General features: G+C 44.9%; 1 protein-coding gene across 1 annotated transcript in view; it reads left to right on the forward strand.

Moving 5' to 3' along the window:
• Positions 1 to 19,359, forward strand: part of LOC100656360 (zinc finger protein 699-like) — a 30,692-nt gene that overhangs the window by 1,762 nt on the left and 9,571 nt on the right. Inside the window, exon 3 of the mRNA XM_064280415.1 lies at positions 9,658 to 9,898. Coding sequence (XP_064136485.1) covers positions 9,896 to 9,898 — 3 coding nt within the window. The 5' untranslated portion in view covers positions 9,658 to 9,895. The remainder of the gene's footprint in view (positions 1 to 9,657; positions 9,899 to 19,359) is intronic.

Genomic DNA, 19,359 nt, shown 5'->3' on the forward strand with positions numbered 1-19,359 from the left:
CGTATCTGCTTCAACTAAGAAGCGCACTCTTCACGAGTATTATTTTGTGTTTTATGGTTCAGTCTAATCTTTGAGTGGGCTTCAGGAATGCTTTTAGTTTTGGGTTAACAGAACATCTGGGGTGATATTTTCTTTATGACTCACTACATGGTCATATTTGATGAATGCTCAGTCAGTGTATCTAGCTGTCTGTGATAAAGGTTCAGTTTGTATTCACTAATTTATTGTTGTTAGGTGCCCTTGAATCAGTTCTGACTCATAGTGACACCATGTGACAGAGTAGAACTTCCCCATTGGGTTTTCTAGGCTGTTACCCTTATGGGAGCAGGTTGTCAGGTCTTGGGTTCGAACTGACAACCGTTCGTTCAATAGCCAAGCGCTCAGTCACTGTGCCAACAGGGCTCCTTATTCACTAGTTTAGCCACATCCTCAATATGCTTATATTTTATTGCATTATAGACACTGATTTCAGTGGGAATTGTTCTTAATTTTTCCCTTCAAGCTTAATGATTAATCAATTTTTCTTTAAATTCATGTTTCTCTTTAGTCATGGTTCCAACATACATTTTTATGTGCATACATAGACACGAGGAGCCTTGGTGGCACAGTGGTTAAGAGCTCAGCAGCTAACCAAAAGGTTGGCAGTTCAAATCCACGAGCTGCTTCTTGGAAACCGTGTAGGGCAGTTGTGCCCGGTCCTACAGAGTCGCTGTGAGTCAGAATCGACTCAACGGCAATATAATGTGCTTCACTTTGTATATTATGTTGTTGTTAGCTGTTTTTGAGTTGACCCTGACTTGTGATTACCCCATGTGCTATGAAATGAATCTGACCATTGTGATTCACAGGACGTTTATGGGCTGGTTTTTAGGGGTAGATCACCTAGCCTTCCTTAGTCTGAAAACTCCACTGAAACCTGTTCAGCATCATAGCATCATTCAAGCCTCCACGGACAGACACGTGGTGGCTCCATAGGAACTACACTGGCTAGGAGTCAAAGCCGGGTCTCCCACATGGAAGGTAAGAATGCTGCCACTGAACCAGCAGTGCCACCTAACTTTTCGAGGAATCTCCAAAATGTTTTCTATGGTGGCAGTACCATTTTAAATTGTTAGATTAATAATAGCCATCGTAGTAGGTGTGAAGTGGTATCTCATTTTTGCTTTGATTTGGATTTCCTTAAATCTCCAATGATTAAGGAAGATCTCAAAGGGTGGCAGGAGAAGACATAGTAAAGCTTTATGATAAAATGTGCAAAGACATGGAGTTAGAAAAATAAAAGGGAAGAACACGCTCAGCTATTTCACCAGTTAAAAAAATTGAAGAAAAAGTTTAAGCCTTGAGTTGCAGTATTGAAAGATTCTATGGGCAAATTATTCAACAACGCAGGAAGCATCAAAAGAAGATGGGAAGAATACACACAATCTCTGTACCGTGAAGACTTGGTTGACATTCAACCACTTCAGGACGTAGCTTATGACTAAGAACCGATGGTACTGAAGGAAGAAGGCCCAGTTACACTGAAGACATCGGTGAGAAACAGGGCTCCAGGAGTTGACAGAATACCAGCTGAGATGTTTCAGCAAATGGATGCAGCGCTGGAGATGCTCACTTACCAGCCAAGAAATTCAGAAGACAGCTGCCTGGCCAGCCAACTGGAAGAGATCCGTATTTGTGCCATTCCAAAGAAAGGTGATGCAGCGGAATGTGGAAATTATAGGACAATATCATTAATATCACATGCAAGTAAAATTAGGCGAAGATAATCCAAAAATGGTTGCAGCAGCACATCGACACTGAGCTGGCAGAAATTCAAGCAGGATTTAGAAGAGGACGTGGAACCAGGGATATCATTTCTGATGTCAGATGGATCCTGGCTGAAAGCGGAGAATACCAGAAGGATGTTTACCTGTGTTTTATTGACTATGCTAAGGAATTCAACCGTGTGGATCATAACAAATCATGAATAACATTGCGAAGAATGGAAATTCCAGAACACTTAATTGTGCTTATGAGGAGCCTGTACTTAGACCAAGAGGCAGTTGTTCGAACAGAATGAGGGGATGCTTTGTGGTTTAAAGTTAAGAAAGGTGTGCGTCAGGGTTGTATCCTTTCACCATACTTATTCAGTCTGTATGCTGAGCAGATAATTTGAGAAGCTGGACTATATGAAGAAGAACGGGGTATCAGGATTGAAGGGAAGGCTAGTTAACAACCTGCATTATCCAGATGACACACCCCTGCTTGCTGAAAGTGAATAGGACTTGAAGCACTTACTGATGAAGATCAAAGACCACAGCCTTCAGTATGGATTGCACCTCAACATAAAACAAAAATCCTCACAACTGGACCAACGAGCAACAGCATGATAAAGGAGCAAAGATTGAAGTTGTCAAGAATTTCATTTTACTTGGACCCACAATCAACTCTTACAGGAGCAGCAGTCAAGAAATCAACGGCGCATTGCATTGAGCAAATCTGCTGCAGAAGATCCCTTTAAAGTGTTAAAAAGTAAAGTTGTTACCTTGAGGACTAAGATGCACCTGGCCCAAGCCATGGTCTTTCCAGTGGCATTTTTTTTTTTTCATGTGCATGTGACAGCTGGACAATGACTAAGGAAGATAGGAGAAGAATTGATGCCTTTGAATTATGGTGTTGGCAAAGAATATTGAATGTACCATGGACTGCCATAAGAACGAAGAAATCTGTCTTAGAAGTACAACTAGAATGCTCCTTAGAAGCGAAGGTAGTGAGACTTCATTTCACATACTTTGGACATGTTCTCAGGAGGGACTTTGGACGTGTTCTCAGGAGGGACTGGCCCCTGGAGGAAGACATCGTGCTTGATGAAATAGAGGGTCAGCAAAATGGAGGAAGACCCTCAATGAGTTGGACTGACACAGTGGCTGCAGCAATGACTCAAACATAGCAAGACTGGGCAGTGTTTTGTTCTTTTGTACATAGGGTCGCTGTTAGTTGGAATTGACTTGGTGGCAGTTGACAATAACACATCGCTAATGACTTTGAACATCGTCTCATGTGCTTATTGGCCATTTGTTTATCTTCTTTGGAGAGATGTCTGTTCAGGTCCTTTGCCCAATTTTTTCTGTGTTTTTTATCTTTTTGTTGTTGAATTATAGGAATTATGTATTCTGGATATTAAACTCTTATCCAATATATGATTCTTAAATATTTCATCCAATCTGTAGGTTGTATCATCATTTTCTTGATAAAGACTTTGATGGACAAAAGTTTTTAATTTTGTTGAAGTCCAATTTATATATTTTGTCTCATGATTTTGATGTCACATCTAAGAATCTGTTGTTAAAAACTAGGTCCCGAAGCACTACCCATACTTTAAAAACTATAAAACTTTAACTCTAATAGTTGCCAGCCCCATTTGTTGAAGAGACTTTTTTTTTTTTCATCCCACATTGAATGGATTTTTTACCTTTGTGGGAAATGAATTGACCATAAATGTCTGGGTTTATTCTGGACTCTCAGTTCTCTTCCACTGGTCTATATGTCTTCTCTTATACCAGAGCCAGACTGTTTGGATCATTGTAGCTTTGTAGTACATTTTTAAATAGGCATGTATGAGTTGTCCTACTTTGTTCCTTTTTTTTAAGATTGCTTTGTATCATCTTCCAATTCCATATGAATTTCAGGATTTGATTTTCTGCTTCTTAAAAAATGACTGTTAGAATTTTGACTGGGATTGCAATGAATTGATATACTGACACCTTAACGATATTAAGTCTGCCAATCTATGAACGCAGGATTTCTTCCTATTTATTTAAATGAACAACAAAACAAAACAAAACCCAGTTGCGTTTGAGTTGGTTTTGACTCATGGTGACCTCATGTGTTTCAGAGTAGAACTGTACTCTGTAGGGCTTTCAATAGCTGGGACCTTGTGGAAGTAATCTCTAGGCCGTTTTTCTGAGGTGACTTCCATCTATTTAGGTCATTTTAAATTAAAATTTAATTTAAATTAAAGAGACCTAAATAGATGGAAGTCACCTCAGAAAAAAAAGAACAAACAAATCTGTCTTGGAGGAAGTGCGGCCAGAATGCTCCTTAGAAGCAAGGATGGCGAGACTGCGTCTTACATACTCTGGACATGTCAGGAGGGATCAGTCCCTGGATGCTTGACAGAGTACAGGGTCAGCGGAAAAGAGGAAGACCCTCAACGAGGTGGATTGACACAGTGGCTGCAACAATGAGCTCAAGCATAACAACAATTGTAAGGATGGCTCAGGACCAGGCATTGTTTCGTTCTGTTGTGCATAGGGTCACTATGAGTCGGAACCGACTTGATGGCACCTAACAACAACAATTTCTTTCCTTAATGTTTTGTAGTTTTCCGTGTACAGGTCTTTTACCTCCCCAGTTAAATTTATTCCTAGGTATTTTTTTCTTTTAGATACTATAGTAAATGGAAGAGTTTTTTTTAAAAATTATTGTGCTTTAGGTGAAAGTGTACAAATCAAGTCAGTCTCTCATACAAAAAGCCATATACACCCTGCCTTGCACGCCCAGCTGCTCTCCCAGTAATGAGACAGCACATTCCTCCTCTCCACCTGTATCCGTTCAGCCAGCTCCTGTCCCCCTCTTCCTTCTCATCTCGCCCCAGACAGGAGTTGCCTGCATAGTCTCATGTGTCTACTTGAGCCACGAAGTTCACCCCTCACCAGCGTCATTGTCTGTCTTATAGTCCAGGCCAATCCCTGTCTGTAGAGTTGTTTTCGGGAATGGTTCCAATCTTGGGCTATCAAAGGGTCCGGGGACCATGACTGTCAGGCTCCCTCTGGGCTAAGTCAGACCATTAAGCCAGGTCTTTTTACAAGAATTTAAGATGTGCATCCCGCTGTTGTCCTGCTCCATCAGGGATTCTCTGTTGTGTTCCCTGTCAGGGCGATGATTGGTGGTAGCCGGGCACCACCTACTTCTTTGGGTCTCAGGCTGATGGAGTCTCTGGTTTATGTGGCCCTTTCTGTCTCTTGGGCTCATATTTCCCTTGTGTCTTTGGTGTTCTTCATTCTTCTTTGCTCCAGGTAGGTTGAGACAAATTTATGCATCTTACATGGCTGATTGCTAGCGTTTAAGACCCCAGACGCCTCTCACTGAAGTGGAATGCAGACCATTTTCTTAATACATTTTGCTATGCCAATTGACCTAAATGTCCCCAGAAGCCATGGTCCCCAGACCCCTGTCCCTGCTACTCTGGCCTTCGAAGGATTTGGTCGTATTCAGGAAACTTCGTTGCTTTTGGTTTAGTCCAGTTGTATTGACTTTCCTTGTTCTCTTGATTTCATTTTTAAGCTGTTCATTGCTGGTTTATAGAACTGCAACCCTGATTTTTGTGTGTTGAACAGTATCCTACAACTTTGCTGAATTCATTTATTAGGTCTAGCACTTGTGGATTCCTTTGGAATCTTCTATATATAGGATCATATCATCTATGAATAGAGATAGTTTTACTTCTTCCTTTCCCATTTGGATACCTTTTATTTATTTTTCTTAGCAAATTGCTCTGGCAGTGGTGTAAGTGGACACACTGGTCTGTCCTGTTCTTAGGGAGAATGATTTCAGTCTTTCCCCATTGAGTATTGCGTTAGCATGTTGAGGAATTTACCTTTTCTGTCTCGTTTGTTGAGTGTTTCTGTGATGAAAGGGTCCTGGGTTTTGTCAGATGCCTTTTTTGTGTTGATTGAGGTAATAATGTAATTCTTTTTCTCTGTTTCATTAACGTGGTGTATTACATTGTTTAATAAATCCTCTGCTTCATGGTGTAGAATTCTTTTAATGTGTCTTAGTCATCTAGTGCTGCTGTAATAGAAAGACCACAAGTGTATGGATTTAACAAAGAGAAGTTTATTCTCTCACAGTTTAGGAGGCTAGAAGTCCGAATTCAGGGTGCCAGGTCCAGGTGAAGGCTTTCTCTGTCAGCTCTGGGGGAAGGTCCTTGTCATCAGTCCTCTCCCACGTCTAGGAGCTTCTCAGCTCAGGGACTCCAGGTCCAAAGCTCACTCTTTTCTCCTGATTCTTCCTTCCTGGCGGTATGAGGCCCCTCTTCTCTCTGCTGGATTCTCTTTTTTATATTTCAAAAGAGATTGACTCAAAATACAACCTAATCCTGTAGATTGAGTCCTGCCTCATACTTACTCTAATCCTGACTCATTAGCATCATAGAGGTAGGATTTACAACACATAGGAAAGTCACATCAGATGACAAAATGGCAGACAGCCACATAATACTGGGAATCATGACCTATCCAAGTTGACACACATTTTTGGGGAGTACATTGTAATCCATAACAGTATGCCTCTGGACTCAGCTTGCTAGTTATTTTATTGAGGATTTTTACATCTGGATTTATAAAGGATATTGGCATGTAGTCTTCTTTTCTTGTGGTTATCTTTATCTGGCTTTGGTATCAGAGTATTGCCGGCCTTATAGAAATCGTAAGTGTTCCCTCACAATCATTGTCATGTTTGAGCCCATTGACTTGAACTTAAAACAACAACAGCAATAAAAATGTATTTATTTCTACCACCTGGCTTCTCTGGCCTCCAGCTGCCAGTATCTTCAGTTTTAAGCAGTCCTTGGTAGTGCAGTGGTTAAAAGCTATGGCTACTAACCAGAAGGTTGGCAGTTCAAATCCAGCAACCACTCCTTGGAAACCCTGTGGGGCAGTTCTACTCTGTTTATAGGGTCACTATGAGTCAGAATTGACTCAATGGCAATGGGTTTGGTTTGATTTTGTAGTTTGGCTGGAAGTCCCCCATGGAATCTAACTTTAATTCCATTGGTTTTAGGCCTCCTGAGCAGCATGGAATGCATCCCATTCCTGACCTGCCTGGGACCCACCCAGCTCTCAATCCCACCTCTCTCAGGCTGGGTCATGGAGACTGGAGGGCTGTCCCCCTCAGACTAGAGTCCTGCCCTATCTGCCACCCCCCACCCCGCCCCGCCAGATAGAGGGTCTCTCACCCCACCCCCCAGCACTGAGCCACTGCCCTCAGGCTAGGGTGCGACCGTAGGAGAGGATCTGCCACGAGGGATGCTGGGCAGGCCTTGCAGAATTCCCTCCACCTCCCCTCCGAGAGAGCCGTAGAAATTCCTGAGGAGTTGGGATCCTTGGGTGCTGCTGAAGTCACCTTGTTTGCTCCAAGTTTGCAAACAACAGAAAGTTGTTGTTCCAGCAGATGTCACGTAAGGGGTTTGCCGTTTGATACCCATGGGGGTCATTTCTGTAAATACCGTTGACACACCCGCCTTTTCTACTCGTCATGGGTAGCCAGACGTGGTTTCCATGGCTGCTGCCAGCTTTTTGTTGCTCTGAAATTTTCCTTAAGACAACACTTTTCTGGAAGGAGTTAAAAATGCATCAAGCTTCAGAGAAAGAGGGCCGGCCAAGGCGGGGCCTGGAGGTCCTTCCAGCTCCCTCTGCTCCCCGCTGGCCTCAGAGCTCTGGGACTGAAGGCCGGCCTTGGGGCTGGGGGAGCGGTGAGCTTCACAAGGCGAACGGGAATGACAGTATGATGGTGGTGTGGAGAGAAGGTCTGTAACAGGTTGTACACTTCTCTAGTGCTTAGCCTCTGCAGATAGTTTGTGAGGGGCCCTCACCTGTGCTCCATCCTGTCACGGCCCCCTCAGGCCTCCCAGTTTATCCGCAGCTTCCTGAGGCTGGGAGAGGATCTCCAGCCAGCCTTCCGTGCCCCGTGACCCCGTCCTCTGGCACAGCCTTTCCCCACCGCACCACTTTTGTCCTTTCCCCACCACACCTCTTTTATCTGCCCCCTCCCTCCAGGCTCCCGGCGGGGCATGATCCACAGTCTCCAGCGTGGGCATGAGAGCTGGGTGCTGGTCTCCTCCCCTCCACCTAGGAGAGCAAGGCCGTGGCAGGGACACCCCAAAGCCCAGGTCAGTCATTCCCCCTCCCCCGGCATGTGCTGTCTGCCACCTGTCAGCCTCTTCATGGGCTTCAATCCCAGGCTCCAGCCAAGGTGGGGGAGTGGCTGATTTGGGCCCTCTTTCCTGGATCCTTCCCGGTCACCTTGCGGCCTCTGCCGTCGCCTTGGCTGTTGACACCCCCTCTCAACCTAGCCCTGGCCACCTTTAGGCTGCAGAGGGCAGCTCCCCGTCGTTCCAGGAAGGCCAAGATACTGGACATCCTCAGACCCACGAGCTGGGGAGGTTGGAAGCAGGCAGCACTCAAGGCGTGTGTCCTAATTATGGAGTGGCTCTGTCCTGGCCCAGGGCCCTCTCCATCTCCCTGTGTCTGGGTGTCCACCTTGGGACAAGATTCGCTGGTCACTGGCAGTCTACTTTGGAGATGGCTGTGGGTGCGTGCGTGGGCTCTCCCCCGTTCAGGCCTTTCTCAGCACACACTGGCCAGCGTGCTATAGCTGCGGTTGTGTGGGAGGTTCTGGAGTGGCATCTACCTACAGTGATAAGCCCAGCACGGGCTGGAGGCTGGGAGAGGCGAGTGGGTCTGGCTGGACCACTGAAGTCAGCCGAGGAGTGGGTGACGTGGACCAGGCTGGTGGGCGGGCTGGGGCATCGGTGCTGGAATGTTCCTTCCTTCAGATACAGGGCCTAGAGCAATGAGTGCTTGGCTGCGGGTAGTCCAGGGGACTTGTGAAAATTCAGATTTTTATCTTGGATGGGGCAAGAGAGCCTATCTCATAAGCTCCCAGTTTATGTGGAAAATGACTGTTACAGAAACAAGATATAAATTAAAACTAGAGTATGCTATTAGAGAAATTAACAAAAGAAAAGATAGCGCTTAAAGAGGAGCTGCTGGTATACACATCATACGAAAGAGAGAGAAAACATTTACCCTGGGACCAAGAAATTAAAGAGTAGGAGTCACCCGGGTCGGGGAGTGGGGAGGAGAGAAACGGGAACAGACGTGGGAGACTGCTTCTGAGAGAAAGCTTAGTGATTTTCTGATCTACTGGTTGATCGATTATTATGAGGTTGAAAGAGAATGTGTTCAGGAATTCTCCCAGATTTCTGGAAAGACCGGCGGCATCATGGCCAAAATAAAATTAAAAAACGCCAAGGGGAGGAAAGAAAGGAAAAATTTTTCAATGGGAAAAATACCGATTACAGGTCGCCATGGTGCCAGTGAAGTGAAAGCTTTGAACAAAGTGCAGCAGAAGGGTTCCAGGTGCACATAATTAAAAATCAGTGACACATGACGAACTCATTGGTTTCAGCTTGAAAAATGTATTCTCCCTGAAAATTCACCCATGCTGATACCAAACGAAAGTGTGTAGGTTGTTCTACAAAGGTGAACCCATAACCTTATAGGTGAACTCTCAGCCTAGGCCTCGAAGCCCTGAGGCCCTGGAGGAAGCCAGGGTCACGGTTTCCAGCCTAGGCAAGCCTGGATGCCTCTCATGCTCTGCGATGAGGAAGCCCCTCCCTCTGTGACCTTGTTGCCTGTAGAAGAGGCCTGGGGAGCTGCGTGAAGAATGCAGGTGTGTGCTCTGGAGGCTGAGGAGAGTCTGCCTTAAATGCAGATGCCCTCAGAGTGGAGCATGGCCTTGAGCCTGGGGTGAAGCCTTGCTCAGGAAAGAGCCTGAAGGCCAAGAATCTGTCACTCCCTCCTTAATCAACACTGTCTCCTCCTTCCATTTCAGGTCCCAGGTGTGGCTCAGGGAGAGCTAGTCCAGTCTAGGCAGCTAGGGACCGAAGGCGACCCTCTTGCTCATCCTTGCAGTCACAAGTAAGGATTTTAACTGCTCTGACGGGCTGTGTAGACCCAACGTCATTCAGACTGCCCAGTGACTCTGCTTCCGCTCCCATCCCTCTTACTGAAGTGGCTTCTTGAGCTCAGAGAGGATATTCACTTAGACCTCCAGAAGCTGGAGCCAGGAAATGGTGAGTACTCAGAGAACTGGGGTATTGTTATCACAGGGGGGTGAGGCTAGGTATGAATTGTTGGGGGACTGTGTGTTCTGGGCCCTGAGGTTCCTCAGTGAGGTAAAGAGGTGAAGGGGGGCCAAGAAACTGGCCCTAAGAAGCCTGCTCCGTCACTGGGCCCTTCCTCTACACCCACGTGGGTTTATAAGCCTCGGATGCCTGGGGTCACCTTCCTTATGTGACTCTCAGGGCTGGCACCATGGGGTGTTAACATCCCCGTCCTGGACCTCAGTGCTCTGGGTTGAATGACAGAATCTCCTGACCAGAGTCTGAAGACGGAGCAGCTCTGGCTGAGGAGACCGAGCCCCAGGCCCTCTAGAGCCATCCTTGCCCCATCCCTGCACCCAATGTTCTTGGCTTCCATGGGCACTGGAGCCTTTCTGTGCCTTTCTAAAACTATAGCTCCGCCTCTCACACCGTGTGACGTGGTAGAAAACGGGGGAAAGAGTTAGCAGCGGATGATGTGAGTCGATGTGGTCCTGGGTAGGGCTTGGTCTTCTCATGAATTCACCATTCTCATGAAGTAGAGGACAGTGAATCCAGCAGGATTGTGTGTGGGGTCTCCAGATCCATCCTTCTTGGAGGGATGCTTTTTCCTTGAGGCTTTCAGATGTGTGGGAAGCATGTTTCCCCAGTCTAAGTCTTTGTCCTCCCACCCATCTCTGCCTAGAGCTGGTATTCAAAAAAATCCATTGCCATGGAGGCAATTCCGACTCGTAGCAACCCTATAGGACAGAGTTGAGCTGCCCCATAGGGTTTCCAGGGAGCGGCTGGCAGATTTGAACTGCTGACCTTTTGGTTAGCAGCCGGACTTTTAACCACTATGCCACCAGGGCTCCAGAGCTGGTATTAAGTCCCTCTAATTTTCACCTGCTTTCCACAGGTGAAATGGAGTCTAAAATAAAAGTGTTCTTTTTTGCTAGACAAGCTCAACGTATGAGCTGGTATATTTAACTTTTTGCGTTTACAGATTCCATTGGAAGAAAATTCCTAGATCAGTTTGTGTTTCTACTGAGAATTTTTTCAATGTAATGGATATAAACTTCTCAGACACAGAGAAATGCCTATTTTAACTGATGTAAGAACCAAAATTCAAAAGTGAAAAAGGTTATTTCTCCTACTTTGTTACACAAAATGTAGCTTGGAATTTACACTTGCTTTTTAATTAACAAAGTTCCCTGAAGTTTTTGTAACACTGGATAGAGAGCTTTAATCTAAATTCTTATTAAACTCCATATTACTGTATACAGTTAATCTTTGTTCTTTTGGCTGTATTGCCACGAATGGACACTTGGGCTGTGTCTAATATTTTGCTCCTATAAAGCTTGCTGTAGTGAATAGAAATGGAAATTTCTAAGATCCAGGTGTTAAAAGCCCCCTGAACTAAGACAAGTTAAATCAAAATGAAGGGGTTTGCACATGACTTTGTAAAATTGTTGTATGAAAATTACATTTCTTTCATGTTTTAAGCCATTGCTTCCAGCTTTTATTGTCCACTTTTTTTATCCCATAAACAAGGAGTGCATGAACTGTTCATGTGTTTTCGATGACAGGCAGGCATCTAAATCCCTGGTAATAACTAGACCTTGTCAGTTCTTAGGACCTCCCAGGATATCCCACCCTGATCTCATCTACTTCCTGGCTGGAGGGTATGGCTATCTGCCTTTGAGAAGGTTATTACTATTTACAGTTATTATAGCTTTGACACCCAAGCCTTTTTTTTTTTTTTTAAATAACGTGTTTTTGTTTTTTCAGTGAACGTTGTTTTTTTCAGTGAACATTGACATAGCAGTTTAGGTTCCCATTCAACCATTTCTACACAAGTTGTTCAGTGACATTTCATTACATTCTTCATAATTCATGAACATTCTCAGTATTTCTGTTCTGGTTGTCCCCTTTCCTTCAATCTAGTTTCCTTCTCCCCTTGTATTCTCATCTTCATTTTAAAATAATTGTTGACCAAAGTTTGGTCTCTTATAGATGATTTTTTAATGGAGCACAGTACTCATAGGAGATATTCTTTATTTTGTGAACCAATCTGTTACTTAGATAAAAGGTGACCTCACGGGCTAATTTCAGTTCAGGGTTCAAAGAGTATCTCAGGGCAACAGTCTTGGGAATTACCCAGTCTCAACCAGTTCATTAAGTCTGTTGTTTTTTTTTAGGAATTTGAGATTCCATTCCACATTTTTCTCCCATTCTACCAGGGTGTATCTGTTGTGGCCCTGATCAGAATGGTGGGTAGTGGTAGCCAGGCACCATCTCATCTAGTTCTTCTGGTCTCAGGGTAGATGAGGCCGTGGTTCATGTCTTTAGTCCTGGGTCTTTTGTTTCCTTCTTTCTCTTTTGCTGCAGACGAGTAAAGACCAACAGTTGTATCTTAGATGGCCACTCACAAGCTTTTAAGACCCCAGGCACTACGCACTAAACTACGATGTAGAACATAAACTTTGTGAACTGTGTTATGCCAATTGACTGAGATGTCCCACAACACTGTGGTCCTTAATCCTTCAAACCCAGGAAGCCAATCCCTTGGGGTGTTTGGTTACATCTAAGAAGTATCCGTATGTCTTAATTATCTAGTGCTGCTATAACCGAAATATCACAAGTGGATGGCTTTAACAAAGAGAAGTTTATTCTCTCACATTCTAGTAGGCTAGCAATCCGAATTCAGGGCATCAGCGCCAGGGGAAGGCTTTCTTTCTCTGTCGGCTCTGGAGGAAGGTCCTTGTCATCCATCGTCCCCTGGTCCAGGAGCTTCTTGGCACAGGAACCTCGGGTCCAGAGGACACGCTCTGCTCTCAGTGCTGCTTTCTTGGTGGGGTAAGGTTCCCACATCTCCCTGTTTGCATCTTTCCTTTATATCTTGAGATTGAGTCTTATCTCATCAACATAACTGCTGCTAATCCCATCTCATTAACATGATAGAGATGGGATTTATAACACAGGAAAATCACATCAGATGACAAAATGGTGGACAGCCACACAATACTGGGGATCATGGCCTAGCCAAGTTGACACATATTTTTTGGGGGACACAGTTCAGTCCATAACACTGTAAATGTGACACCCAGGTCTTAATCCATTATCTCTATATTGTCCGATGGGTTGCTGTCTTGCTGTATACGTGTGCTCCCACTGTATGAGTGGGCCAGAATTTACTTACACACAGTAGAGCTGGCAGGATTTGGGTGGTTCAGGTGTAACGTTTGCTCTTGTGACTATTGCTGCTTTTACTCTCTTCATCCTCTTTCCAAACTCCCAAGTGCTCTTGCGCGGTCACTCTAGTGAGGGGAAATCGCTGAGTTGGCACACCATACCCAAGTTCAGATTTACTAAACGACCTGATGCGTTTTACAGACCTTCCTTCCCACAGAGTATGCATGTATATTTTATTGTTTCCATCTGCTTATCTAATGGAGTAATTTTTGTTCATGTAATCAGTGTATAAAACAGTATCTTACTTTGATTTTATTGTTCGGGTCCCTTAATCTCTCCACTACTGTTAATTTCTATCTCTGTGACCTTTAGGGTTTCTTTATAAACTTTGGAAAATGTCCCCCAATGTTACTTATCTCCTCACTTATGTTCCCTGCCCTTTGATGAGTTGTGAATTTTAATATGGTTGAATGTGTCAGTCTTTCTCTTCACATCTTAATCTTATTTTTCTTCTGTTTGTTCTGATGTCATAGATCATTTGGTTATAACTTCTAAAAGTATTAAAAATTTAATATTTTCATAATTAAAGCTGACCTACCTGGAATTGATTTTTGCATATGGATGGAGCACATCCCGTTGCCATCGGGTCGATTCTGACTCATAGCGACCCTATAGGACAGAGTAGAACCACCTCATAGGTTTTCCAGGGAGCGCCTGGTGGATTTGAACTGCCAGCCTTTTGGTTAGCAGCTGTAGCACTTAACCATTATGCCTCCAGGGTTTCCTGTGGAGCACATAGGAATAGACTATTCGAATTAGATAATTACTTGATAAAAACAAACCTTTTGTCTTATACCGATTCTGACTTCTGGTGACCCTGAGTGTTTCCGAGTAGAACTGCACTCCCTAGAATTTTCAATGGCTGATTTTTCAGAAGTAGGTTGCCAGATCTTTCTTCCAAGGTGCCTGTACCTTGCCTTCAACCTCCAACTTTTTGCATAGTAGCTGAACACTTCATCATTTATGTAACTGAGGGACTCCAGTTAGTCGACTCTCCCCCACATATTAAAGTGTGAGTGCTTTCTGTCACTGCCCTGCAGTGCTAGCTGGGTCATGAATCAACGTTCCATAGAGACTGATGGGCCTTATGGGCCTTTTCGTTTTTTTCCGTTGGTTTTTTACGTATGCCAGTAATGATACTGTTCTGTCTAATGTATTATGGCCCCATTTGTAAAATAAGTACATACGAATACAATTTTATATATGGTGTATGTGGACAAGCCCAGGTCTCGTTCCTTAGAATACCTGGGCTACTTGTGAACACTTGCGATAACATATACATTTTTGAAGGAATTTTTGTGATGTTTAAAAAAACTAAATTGGTTGGAATTTTATGAAAGTGCATTGGAAATAACGATCAATTTGTGGAGAACAGTTGTCTGTGAGCATGCCCTATCTTTTCATTTACTCAGTCTATTTGGATGTCACTTAATAATGTGTAATACTTTCCTTATTAGGACCTCCTAGTAATTACACTCCCGTTTTTTTCCTTATCAACTTTATCGAGGAATAATTATGTAAAATAAAGTTCATACATTTAAAGTATGCAGTTTAGTCTTGACAATTGTGTATTTACTGCAAAACTACCACTACAGTCAAGACAGAAAATTTCGATTTTTCACTGCCCTGTTATGGGCCAGGCTCCCTCCGCACCGGCTGGGGCTCCAGGCAATCACCGATCTGCCTTTTGTCATTCCGGATCAGCTTGGATTTACATAAATGGAATCATACAGGGTGTGGTCTTTGGCATCTTCCGCTCAGCAGACTTAGCCGTGTTGAGGCCTGTGTGTGCAGTTCCTTCCTTATTGCTGAGTGGTATTCCACGTTATGGGCGTCCCACGACCTGTTTATCCATTCACCTGTCTATGGACTTTGGGTTCCTTTCAGTTTGGGACTGTTGAATTACACTCTTTTTTTAATACTCGTATCGACCCTATAGGACAGAGTAAAACTGCACCGTAGGATTTTCAAGGGGCACCTGGTGGATTTGAACTGCCGTCCTTTTGGTTAGCAGCCATAGAACTTAACCATTCTGCCACCAGAGTTTCCTTTTATCCTTACTAAAAATGTGTGTTAATCTTTTTAAAATTAATTTCTCAACTGCTTGGCGCTAGTGTATATAAATGGAATATTTAAAAGAAACCCTACCTTGATATTTATTTTGTAATCTGAGTACTCTCAGTCCTATAATCATCTGTACCACCTTTGGGGGTTCTGTATACCATACAATTATTTAACCTGAAGATACAGATTTGATTTTTTTTTCTTTTATCTTTAACATTCTTACTTCTTTACGTTTTTTCCTCCTTTTTCTCTTTTGCTATGTATTGGCGTCAACCTCTAGGATAACGTTGAACAGGAATGGAATAATGGGTATCCTTGTTTTTTACTAGAAAAGTGTCGACATTTTCAGCACATACATTTTTTGATGCAGTTTTTGTATATGCCCGTTTTCATCATTTGTTACCTGATTATGGCCGTAACCTTCTAACACACCTCCCAGCTTTTACACCTGTCCCCACACACAGCTTCTTTAAATTCTGTAAGGGCTGCCATATCATTTTCCATCTCTGACCCAAAGTGTGAAATTGCTCTGCATTTCACTCACATGAGAAGCTGGAGCGTTCAGAAGCCAGCACATTCCCCAGAACGTGGTATGCGTACTGGTATGCGCACAGGCTCCAATCCCGTCTCCAGACTTCTCTGCTGTCACTGTCCAGCATCTCACTCTGCTCGGGTCGTGCTGGGGTCTGGGCCTCCCTGAAACAACCAGGAGCACTCCTACCTGCTGGCCTGTGCTCTGGTGTTTCCTCCTCCTGGAACAGTCTCTTCTCAGCTATCCCTTGGGTCATTCCTTCGTACCTTTCAAGTCTTAGCTCTGATCGTTGTTTTTAGTTAATCAGGCTACTGAGGTCATGGGGCATACGACTGCCCCCCAAACCCGAGGGACATGTAGGCATTCTGCTCCTGGCCTTCTGCTCTGGAATGAGTCTCTGTATCTGCCTGTGTGCCCCCTGGGCAGCGACTCACCAGTGCTTCTCTGCTTCCTCCTTCCCCACTGTGGTGAGACAGGAAGCCAGATGGGGCTGAGGCTGGGTGTTTCACTACTCCAGGTCTGTGGTTGTTGTTCGGTGCCGTAGAGTTGGTTCTGACTCATAGTGACGCTGTAGATGTGGGTAACATAGTTTCCCTTGAAAGCAGGCCTTGTGAGGGACAGAATGCTCTGGGTGAGTTTCCAAATGGCTACTTTGCCTCCAACCCCTACTGGCCGCACAAGGGAATTTTTCTCTGATCTTCACACTGAGGACCTGGCAGGGATCATGGAGGTAAAACTCACAAAACTGTGTGGGTCCCCCTAAGATGGCTCCTGGCATATTTCATCCTGAAGCTTGTCCACACCAAGCCTCCAGCAGTTCCCTGGTGACACCTTACGGCTTCCCTCTCTGGTCCTGATCCTAGCGATGGGTTCTGCTCCTGGACTTCTGCCCTGGAACGATTCTCTGGATCTGCCTGTGTACCCCTCCGGGTTCGGGGGCAGTCCTTTGCCCTGTGACCTTAATACTCTGAGTTCAGTATGTTCAGCTTTTTTCTTGAGGATGAGCGTGATGCTCTTTACATTTCGGACCCAAACTGGAAAGTCTTGGTTTGTGTTTTGTGTCGTTACTATTGACTGTTTTCTTTTACTTTCTTGGTAGTATTTATCCATGCTGCTTTTATTCTTCCAGTGCCCCAGTTCACATGCTTACCCTTTGCTAAAGGCCTTTTCACCCGGGAAATAACGAGTGAGTCTTCCCCTTCCCGGCCGTGAAGGTCAGTGGTGTTCGTTGGCTCCTGCGCCTCTACGTTGGGAGTCGCTGAAGGCTGAAGTCCATGAGCATCTGAAATCTGTATGAGTGTTTGCAGAATCATCACAGAGCGCTTCCAAGGTTTTAGAATTGAAAGTGCAGTTTTTTTTTTCCCTTACCGAGCCCAGTTTCACTAGCTGGTGTTTCCTAAGGTGGTGACTTTGCTTCTCCCTGCACCGACTCACTAAAGGTAAATATGCCCTGTTACCTCTTATCCCCGACCATGTTCCGTTCTTCACAGAACTTAGGCGAGATTGTGTTGTTGTTGTTGCTGTGAAGTCAACTCCGACTCATGGCGACCCCACACGTGCAGAGTGGAGCTGCTCCGTAGGGTTTTGAAGGCCGTGACCCCTCAGAGTAGATTGCCAGGCCCGTTTCTGGGGAACCTCTGGGTGGCTGTGAACTGTCACCCTTTTGGCTAGCAGTCAAGCACTTAACTAGTTGGGTCACCCAGGAAACTTGGCATTATATTTCTTTTATTTACTGCCCACACCCAGAAAAGTTATGATCCCTGTGCGTCCAGGTAGTTCTGTTTTGCTCAGTGCTGTATCCCCTTTGCCCGTGTGAAGTAGGCTCTGTGTCGGTATTACCTAAATCAATTTTAATAAATGAAAGAGCCAGATGTAAGGGCCCGGAGGGAAGCAGTCTTGCCTGAGACACGGGGCTCTGCCAGGAGAAGAGCTCCAGGTTGTCTGAATTGAATAGGGTGTTTCCTTTGTCTCCTCCCTCCGGTACCCAGCAGGCCCCAGATCACCCATGTAGTTGAGGACCAGCAGCCGGAATAACAGGCACACACACTGTCGGTGAATGAACAGAAGTGTAGTTGTCAGGAATTTAGTCCCTTAAGCACACTGACCTGCCTTCTGACCCTGGCTCAGCAACATACCTACCGTCTGGGCAATGTGGGGCCCGTGATTCACTGAGTGTAACTTTCTCCAGCCAGGACCTGTCTGAAGCAATGTTGGCTTAGGAGAGGCCTGGGGAATAAATGAGCTGGTGTGGCGAAAGCTGTTTTGCAAATCCCTTCAAATATTGTAGTTGCTCAATATATGCAACATTTTGTCATGAATATATTGTAGAAATAGAAGTGAAGGTTTTTTTGGTGACCTTGAAGTATGGAGCCTGGCGCACCGCAGAGGAGATTTTTGAATGTGGCCCTGGATCAAAGTTTGCTGTGACCCTGTCATACCAGGATTGATTAGGGACGACCTTGACAGGTCGCTTCACCTTAGAGCCTGTCTATTCCACAGCTTCTCGGCTGTCCGGCAAAATTGTAGCATTAGGAGTGCAGTATGGCAGCCTTTTGTCTCCTCGCTACATGCCCAGAGGATGCCAGGGGTCAGGGTTCAGGTAGTCATGCTTGTGTGCCTTCAGGGCAGCAGATGTGAGAGCATTTTGGAGTGGAGCACTTAAGGCTTGGTATGTAAGGCTCTGTTTCCTAGGATGCATGAGGAGTTAACAGCTAACTCCCCTGCACTTCAGGGAACTTACTAGAAAACGTGAAACTTAGCCTCTTGTACACAGTCAGCAAATCCAAGGGCATGCTGTTCTGGCTCTTCAGAGGTTGGGCTCTTTGTCGTCTTATAACAGAGTGTGTTCGTGTGGGTGTCTTGGTTGAGGGGAGCAGTCACTGCTACTTGCTGTATAGCAGGTAGCTTTGGGTTTCAAAGTTTGAAAATTGTGATGGCACCTGGATTCTCTTGTTTCGTGTCTCTCACCTGAGCTCCGTTTACCTCATCAGTACCTTCGTCTGTCTCCGTGAAGGGACCAAGTGTGTGACAGCGCAACCATAGTGTTATTGAAAAGTCGGTGACAGACACGGAAAAATTCATAATTCCCCAAAATGACAATCTCTTTTCAGCAGGTCAGCAGATGGTCCTGTCAGCTCCTGACCACCTGGAGTTCTTTAAGAAAATACGAGGAGCTCGGGGCCTTGGGTTGCCATTTTGTTTGTGCAGGCCCCCGGGCTTCCCATGGCTGGTGAGGGGCCAAAGGAAAAATGGCCAGTCCTGCAGTGTTTCCCAGTTGTTTAACATCTCATCCAACTTTCACACTGTGCTTCACGTCTTGTTAAATATTCTGCTGGGTTCTGTGCAAGGAGGTGAAGTTTTTTTTTTCCCCCCCACAAGGAAGAAATGATCTGAATGTGGAAATACGGCTTTCATCGTAGAGCATTTCTTTGATTTATGCTGTGTGTTCTGACTGTTCTAGACCATAAAGCTAGAGAGGAATGAGACTGGAGCTGGTCACAGCCAGACTGTGGAGAGAGAGAGAGAAGTTCATTGTGGTGGAACTGTTGTTAAGTCTATGAGACAAGATGCAGTCTGTGAGGAAGTGAATGTAGACAGTGAAGGG

This window comes from Loxodonta africana, chromosome 3 (genome assembly GCF_030014295.1).
Source record: "Loxodonta africana isolate mLoxAfr1 chromosome 3, mLoxAfr1.hap2, whole genome shotgun sequence".
Classification (NCBI taxonomy): Eukaryota; Metazoa; Chordata; class Mammalia; order Proboscidea; family Elephantidae; genus Loxodonta; species Loxodonta africana.